Here is an 8,220-nt window from a genome sequence, read left to right on the forward strand (position 1 = left end):
TACTCCTCCACCGTCTTCAACACCCCGGTCAACATCCTGTTCAGCACCCTCTTCAACAACCTGATGAAAATATGGACCTTCTCCGGGAAGTTCGTAATTCAATTGCTGAACAATTCCGTGACCAACTTCTCCGGCAATTTCGTAAACGACACCCTGTGCAATTGTATCACCAATTTCACAGACGGTTCGCCCACCGCCACTGGACACCGGCGCAAGCTGGGTCTCCTGATGCCCGAAACCACTCAGCATAACACACCATTGGGATACTGGTTGATTCAAACTCTTACAAATCCTCATCACAGTAATATTAAACAACTATTTTCAACCCCCCGACCGGACAACGGATCGGCCAGGCAGGTTAAAAATGTTGGGGGCGAACACGTCGGGGATGGAAACAATTGTATCGGCGTTTAATGATGCGAGTGGCATGGCATGGCATGGCAGACACGTGGTCGGATAATATTTAAATAAAAATCTTGTTCTTACGCGCGATATAGCGATAGTGCTTATTGCTTTTCACTCCCAGACGCATATCGTGATTCGATTGGCGTTTCTGGATATCTGCGGCGATCCGCCTGATTTCTTTCTTTTGTGCATCAGTCAGATGGCTGTATTGCGTTAAAGCTATAATGGCTCTAGGCTGTCGCATTCTCATTGCGGGTCTCGTTATTATCTTTTGGTGTTTGTTGTACCGAATCCTGTTGAGAACAACTCGGTCGGAGTTAGGCAGATATAGGTCTCCATCTTCAGTTATCTCCGGCTTACGGTAACCGAGTTTCCGGAGCACTTCCGGCCAGCCCATGTCTTTGAAGTTGCTGTGTTCGACTATGCGCTGCTCGGTCTTTTCTGCCTCGGTCTGTTCCGCCTCTTCCACCTCGGTCTCTTCCACCTCGGTCTGTTCCGCCTCTTCCACCTCGGTCTTTCCACCTCGGTCTGTTCCGCCTCATCTTCAACGTCCGTTAGTTCCAGCAGCTCCTCGCCGTTGGCAATGGCCACCAGCTTCCGCTTGATTTCCTCTGGTAGGTTGAGCTCCAAGTAGCTCGTGCTGTAGTCGAAAAAGAGGGCGTACTCCTCAATCTGTTCGTCCAGGTGGCAGCCGATGCGTTGATGCCCCTTATCCAACATGTGGTTCTGGACAGCCAGTGTACTCCGGAATTGACGATTGCACCACAAACACAGATGGCCTTCATAAACCTTGGCACCCAGATACCTCAGGAACTCGCGCAGGTCAAGGCAATACTGCTCATCAGGCACCATCAAACTGTACTGCGCCCTCATCGCTTCCAGATTGTCATCGAAGCTACCATATGTGTTCCCGTCAAACAAGCACTGGGTGTCCTCATACGGGTCACACTCGCTGGCTTCGTCTTCGCCCACGTCGTCCTGGTCCTCGCTGCTGTTTCCGCCCTCGCTTTCGTCGCGGCCCTGGCGCGTCGACTCCGGCATATCCTTCCCAGTCTCCAGAAGCACGTTGGCGTTCTGCATCCGGTCCCCCTTGTGCTTCTTCAGCAGCCGTTTCCTACGAGGCATTTTGGGACCACCAATTACTTGAGTGAGCTCGGGTCCTGTACTCGCTAAAATTGACATCTTCAAGTTGAAATCCGATTCTAATGCAGGTTCTAATCCAGCCACGCGGCGCTTCAAGTTATACCGATGGAAGTCGGACTTCACATGCTGGCTCTGCTCTTCACGGTTGTCCCAACATAGGCCGCAGGGCACACACTACGGAAGCGAGAAGTGTCTGGAGCAGGGACGCCGGGTATGTCTGAGCAGCTGGACACAGGGCTCACCCTGGGTGGTCCAGGCTTCGGGTGGTCTAAGTGACGCGGCTGAGGGCGGCCTGGGTGGTGACTTACGGCATACATCTTTTTTTAACTGCCGGGGACCGTGCCATGTGCGCACATGAAGTGGCCAATCCTCTCGCACGGATTGCTGATAGCCGTGCTGGTGGGACTGCTGTTGGTCGTCTTGGTCCTCTCTGGCCTCACCCCGGCGATCATCAGCCACCTAGAGAAGGAGAAATCCGAAGTTAGCCAGTTCGGTGTTCTATTGAGCTGCCCGGCCACGGGCAATATTGTCTACTTAGAATTCGAGTATGTCCACTAGGCTTCCTGGGCGACCACACCACACTCGCTACCGCATGCCGTACCACCTACGTGACAGACCCCCACCAAAAGGCCTGCCACCGGACCGGCCCACCATGACAGGCCCACGGTGACAGGCTTATCTGGGGGGATAGGACCATGTAGGGAGCCAGGACCCATCACCGGAACCCATCACCGGAATCCATCAACGGAATCCGTCACCGGAACCCTTCACCATCACCGGAACCGGATGCCGCCGGAGCCGGATGCTGAAGTTCAATGTGCCTGCCTTTAGATGGCTTCTCAAGTCCACGACGGGAAAGAGCGTGAATCGCGGCGCGCGAGACCCACAGGAGCACTGGGTACCTTCGGTCTTTGCGGGTCAGCAGGCCGCGCGAAGTGCGACTCAAGACACCTTGTACGGGAGCGCAGGACAGCAGGACTCCGTAGGGGAAGGCTCGGGACGGGAGGACTCTGGACGGGAGGGCTGCGGACGGGTGGGCTCTGGACGGGAGGGCTCCGGACGGGAGGGCTCGGTAAAGGAGAGATCGACGGGTGATGCTGCCGAAGGCGATGTTGCCGAAGGCGATGCTGCCGACGGCGAGAACGGGCCGCCACGGCCGACTCACCCGGCGGAAGAGGCGCCGGGGTTAACCACAGAAGGAGCCGAGAGCGGAATGTTGGACGAGGCGGGATTTCTCCGGTTTGTTTGGCAAAACGAGAAAGTCGACTCGGACGACCTGGACTTCACTAGGCTGTACAACCTGTCTTACGACTGGGACTGGGATTCAGAGCAAGTCGGCAGCCTGGACGATCCGGCGGACTTCGTTTGCAGTACCTCGCCGCGCCGGAAGGTTGCTGACACTGACGCTGTTGGGGATCCTGGGGGGAATCGGGTGGCGGACCCAGATATAGTTGTGGATTACTATGGGGGTGTGGGTGACTACGTGAGCACAGAGGAGTCGTACGTGGTTGAGCTTCGTACCCCGTTTGAGTGGTACCCTGAAGTTCGTTACGTGGATATAGATAATTTTAGAGTGTACCAGATGAACGCAGAGGATTTCCGACAACTCACTTGTGTGGACCAGGCATCCAACTGGTCCTTCCACGTGTCGGAGTACGAGTGGTGCAGTGACCTCTCTATTGTGCCTGGCGAAGGACGGCAAGTGGTATTTATGGAGCCGGTGGAGAAGCAATGGATCACCTACATAAACATCACGGGCACGAAATGGTCGGCTGCGACGAGGTCGGGGACGATTGCGACCGAGTCGACTGCGGCCGGGTCGGCTGCAACCGAGTCGACTGCGACCGGGTCGGCTGCAACCGAGTCGACGGCGACCGATTCGGCTGCAACCGATTCGGAGGCGACGAGTGGTGGACCGCGGGGTAGATCCAAAGATGGCAGCAGTGGGGGAGGTTGTCAGCATAAGAAGGCCGCTTTCAACGGCCGGACGAGCTACTACGACCACCGCTTGGAGACGGACACGATATCGTTTCACCCGATTCAATTTTCGGGTGGTTTGGGAACAACGAGTGCTCTGATAGTAGGTCGTTCGAGCGTATTGGAACCGGACAAGTTCTTTGGCGTGGAATTGTTGTACCTATGTTACAGTGTGACGGGGGATCCGGTTGTGAACGGTCAGTCAATGGTGATCGATTTAGAGACTCGGAAGCCGTTGTCGATTCCAGGCGGTGCGCGATTTCTACAGTCGTGGAACCAAACCGACACTCGAGACGGAAGTGTCCGCCGTATGCTGGCGTTTGTGGCGCGATGTCGCGCCTCGAGGAACGTAAACTCTGTAGTCATTGGCGAGTTGCTACCCGGCCCCGTGATGCCTCTGTCGACGTGCGAGAACAGTTACATGCCGGTGCGCACTTTTCTTTTTGCCAAGTTGCGCGAAATTCCACTCACCGTCGGTTGCGAAAGACCCACCTACAAATGCCGGGTCCTTTGTCGAACACCCAAAGAATTCAGTGTCAGGATCACACACCACGGAATAGACCCCGTCCAATATGTTCCAAATGACGGGACCTTTTACCTCATCACTCTAGTTGTTTGCGAAAATGTGATCCGATTCGACCGACTACAAGTCCCTTTCAGCGACGTCGTCGTCGTACCCGCTGACGATGAAGAGATTATTACGGATGAAGAGATTATTACGGAAGAAGAGATTATTACGGAAGAAGACGTGGCCGCGGAGACGGCCGCCGCAAAGCGCCGTATGAGGGGGTACGTTCGAAAGGATCGTGAGTGGGACTCTCTTGCGCGTTATATATCGCTCAAGAGCATCGATCAGTCATTGCGAATGCAGTTTGAGAATTACGACGAGATGGGCGAGGAGCCGGTGGCGGTGGACGGGCTGTGGCACTCGCAGACAGCTAGCCTACCCTTTGCGGGATTCTCTACATCTCCGTACCGGGAGTACTGCGGGTATTCGGACCGACAGGTGTTATGGGATTTGGACCTCAAGAAATTTTTGCAAACGCGCGCGTGTTTGCGCCACTGGTTGAATGCTTCCTTCCGGCGCCCAAACCAGCTCTACAAACTGGGTCCTGGCACCATTGTAGCACCGGTGAAGGCTTTCGGTATCTACATGTCCAATGTGTCTTGCCACTATTGTTCGCCGGAGACTCACCCGGTCCTGAAAATCCCAAGGGCAAGTCGCTTGATAACAAGTACCTCCGACGGGATAACTGGGGACTTTATGTCAGTGGACATGAATCCGACCAAAGTGGCTGGGGACTTGGTGCAACCGGATTTGTTGTACTTCTGGGACGCTACAGCCAACTCCATACGGTGGTTGCGCGTCCAAGGCAGCGAGGATAACTGGGATATGGTCCACATGACTCATATTCTCTACGTCCCCTCAGTCAATATTATGGCACCACATTCCATCACTTGGGGGTACGGCTCCAGCCAGGAGAAGCTGGTTGTTGGCTCCCTTTTCAACGATCGTTCCGTCGTAGCAATTACAAAGAATGATTCTGACTGCTCCCTCTCATTCACATCCGTCTCGCAGTCCCGGAGTCCTCTGGGCAGCTTGCAGATTGTCAACAGCGCCAACCTCATCGTGTGGACCGAGCCCGTAAGGGAGGCGACCTTCCTAGCGGATTACTCCTCAGATTACAGCTCTCATCTACAAGCATACAAATTATCCAATGGCAATGAATCGACCTATGTCAGTAGTACCTACGGCAATAGTCTTTCCCGATCGGTAAGACGATTGACTGATGCTATCAAGTGTCTGAGCTTCTTTCGTAGTCGCAGGCTAGATGCCAATCTTGAAGGAGCCATAGTTAAGAAGGACACGGAATTTACGGACGTGACTTCCGGCCCGTCTACAGGCACGTCTCGGCTAAAGAAGATGGAGAGTGTGAACGGAAAGGTGTTTCATTCTATAGGATACTCTTCGAGAAAGCAGCGCATTTTCTTTTCTGCGCCAGAAGAAGGTAGTGTGTACTCCATATCTCCAAGCTCCGAAACATACAGCATTGTGTTCCGAGCGAAGGATAGAACCGACGTCACCAGTCTACTGCGTCCAAACCACATCTACGTCGACCCTACCTCAGACTGCATCTACTTCACGACTCTACCGGTACCGAACATCACGACAGCCGCAGCCAGTTTGGCTTCAACAACTAAAATCTCCACCACTGAAGCTATACAGAGGCTCACGCAAAGGACTCCTTACGGGTGGCCCAGGCTGGACCACTCCGTCAGGTCCAACACAACGGAGACCCGCAGTCAGTGCGGAGAAACTGGGGCTTGCAGCGGAGCGACTAGCCGCTTGATCACGTCAACCTTGTTAGACGGGGCTGCCGGCGGCACCAACTTGGCGAACAGCATTTGGATTTTGAGACCAAAGTTTTCCGCACGGTCCCTCATGATGTCGCCAGTTCCGTTCTATACCAACCCCGAAGCCTACATCATCGATATCTACGGCACCGAGAAGTATATCGTCGCCATAGAGAAGTCGATAAGTATTCACGCGCCTCTCACCAGGAACACTACCGGACACACTACTAACGGTCCAGCGACAACTAGGCAGCGGGTGACTAAACGGGGCGACCAGCGATCTGTGCCAGTACTTGGAGAGGATGAGAAAGAAAGTAGCCTGGCCAACGACGATGAAATCTGGGTCCAGGATGTCAAGTACAGGATCATCAAACTGGAAGTGCTACCGTTTTCTCCGGCTATATTTGACGATCACATCACTAGCAAGACCCCTGAAGAAGTGGACGTACTCATAGACTGGACCTCCCAGTCTCCCAACGTCATTTTCGCCCCACTTCAAGAAGACGGGTTCTTTGGCACTGGCGAAAACTCAAGTAACGGCGACCAAACCGTCAACCGCTCTGTGGTGGGCTGGATCGCCATTGGGATCCTTACGGTGCACCTTTGCTTAGCTACAGTATACAACTTTAAAGTGTAAGACCTAGTTGCTTCGTGCCGATTTCTCAGCTTATTTCAATGTTAGACACGACCTCGGACTGGCCATCTCAAACCATTGTCCCCTCAGATGGAGAAACCAATTCAAAGACGAGAAAAGAGCGTCGTGATAGCTCTCTGTATACCTTCTAACGGATTTGATCATTGTCTCACTTCAGAAGCAAGTTATATTACTTTCCCCATGATGGTGGCAGGTTTCTCACCAGCCGGACGCGGTCAACCGGACGCGGTCAGCCGGACGCGGTCAACCGGACGCGGTCAATCGCAACGTCGGCAAACCTCTGAATTTGGGGCTTGATAAAACTGGGGAAACGCGTGTGTGCACGCGATTTAAACTGGCTGGATGGTACTCTATTGTCCACAAATGCGCCCTTTGGACGGCACAAATGTTTCTTAAACACCTTGTTGTGAAGTCAATTTTAGAAGCATTACAAACCGAATATATCGGCGGCTATACATTCGACTTTGACTTGTAAAATTTCAAGTCGATCCTTGAGGAAATTCGAAATCTTTATGCGGGCTATCCGGAGCTCCTTTCGCAGTGCATTGCGTATGTAGGCTCTGGCTATGTCCAGTTGCACTTGAAATCTAGTTGAAATGTGATTCTTCAGATCGGTTGTGACAATATCCATGTTATGGGAAATTCTCCATAAAAAAAAAACTTGGCCGGGAAGTTGGGTCCATTTTGATCTTTTTTTGGGGATTGGCTTCTCAGGGAAATTTGGTTGATCTTTTTGGGGGTTGGCTCTGGGAAAATTTGGTTGAATGACCGCGGTAAAACGACGAAGATGGTTTCCAGCAAAGGAGGCGAAGTTTTCAGAGCAGGAAGTGGTTCAGTATTACGTGAAGTCGCCCCGTAAGCACGTCTATGGGTGCATATGTGATTTTATCTGAGTAGCTTGTTTCTATCTGACGCTACTGGTTGCGGCCAAGAATGTTCCGTTATCGCCGGACGAAAACTGCGAGTATATGATAGATCCCATAAAGAAAGAGGCGCAAGCGATTCTTGAGCGGGAATGTCCAAACAAGTTGTATCCTCCCGAGCTTTATGAGGGACCTGGAATCGTGTCATTGGGCCAGCCTCTGCTTGTGAAAATTCATCCTAATGTTCCTTTTGAATTTGTTATAGGACGATCGCAGCAAAAGTATTCCTTGACCCTTCCCGATTGAAGCCACGCACGTCCGGCACCTGCATCGCACTTAGATCAGTTACCTCAGTTTGGAAGCTGTTCCTGGAGCGGCAAGACGCTGGTTTTCTCGAAGGCACTGTGCAATCCAGGTGTACTTCGGGAAACGGGGTAAAGCCGGGCAAGTTGTGTTCGCTGTGAAGGATCTCAGGTCCGCGAATGGAACCTTCTTGAACGGGAAGGCGCTCCCCTCTGGAGGTGCTGCTGCCCTCATGAACAATGACATTATTGGTGTCTCGATGACTGATTACGGGGGGCTTATGCTCGGCTTCCGCTTCACCGTACTCTACATCAGCGAACGCAGGTGGGTCGCGATACACGAGAAGGTCTCGTTACTTGACGACGACAACGAAGACGATGATGACTAACCATAAGACTGCGGCATAGGATGAACATAAGATCGTGAAAACAAAACTGCGAAATCAAAAAAACGGTCGGGTAACTTCTGTAGATATATTGTTCCTGCTATTGTGTGTGATTCCCCCCCCCCCCCCCCCCC

The 8,220-nt window shown here is 52.9% G+C and overlaps 4 protein-coding genes across 4 annotated transcripts; 2 read left to right on the forward strand and 2 right to left on the reverse strand.

Moving 5' to 3' along the window:
- Window positions 1–463: 463 nt before the first annotated feature.
- On the reverse strand, window positions 464–802 carry GNI_021600 (hypothetical protein; the record flags this gene model as incomplete). The annotated part of the gene is made up of 1 exon (XM_011135996.1): window positions 464–802. The coding sequence occupies one exon, from the start codon at window positions 800–802 to the stop codon at window positions 464–466; it is 339 nt and encodes a 112-aa protein (XP_011134298.1).
- Window positions 803–825: 23 nt separating this feature from the next.
- On the reverse strand, window positions 826–1,865 carry GNI_021610 (C2H2 type zinc-finger protein; the record flags this gene model as incomplete). The annotated part of the gene is made up of 2 exons (XM_011135997.1): window positions 826–1,722; window positions 1,791–1,865. The coding sequence occupies 2 exons, from the start codon at window positions 1,863–1,865 to the stop codon at window positions 826–828; spliced, it is 972 nt and encodes a 323-aa protein (XP_011134299.1).
- A 485-nt stretch (window positions 1,866–2,350) lies between these two features.
- Window positions 2,351–7,010, forward strand: GNI_021620 (hypothetical protein; the record flags this gene model as incomplete). Its single annotated transcript, XM_011135998.1, has 2 exons — window positions 2,351–6,511; window positions 6,729–7,010. The coding sequence occupies 2 exons, from the start codon at window positions 2,351–2,353 to the stop codon at window positions 7,008–7,010; spliced, it is 4,443 nt and encodes a 1,480-aa protein (XP_011134300.1).
- A 289-nt stretch (window positions 7,011–7,299) lies between these two features.
- On the forward strand, window positions 7,300–8,089 carry GNI_021630 (FHA domain protein; the record flags this gene model as incomplete). Its single annotated transcript, XM_011135999.1, has 3 exons — window positions 7,300–7,390; window positions 7,433–7,679; window positions 7,753–8,089. The coding sequence occupies 3 exons, from the start codon at window positions 7,300–7,302 to the stop codon at window positions 8,087–8,089; spliced, it is 675 nt and encodes a 224-aa protein (XP_011134301.1).
- Window positions 8,090–8,220: the final 131 nt, after the last annotated feature.

The sequence above is a fragment of the Gregarina niphandrodes genome (assembly GCF_000223845.1).
Source record: "Gregarina niphandrodes unplaced genomic scaffold scaffold00003, whole genome shotgun sequence".
NCBI classification, from domain to species: Eukaryota; Apicomplexa; class Conoidasida; order Eugregarinorida; family Gregarinidae; genus Gregarina; species Gregarina niphandrodes.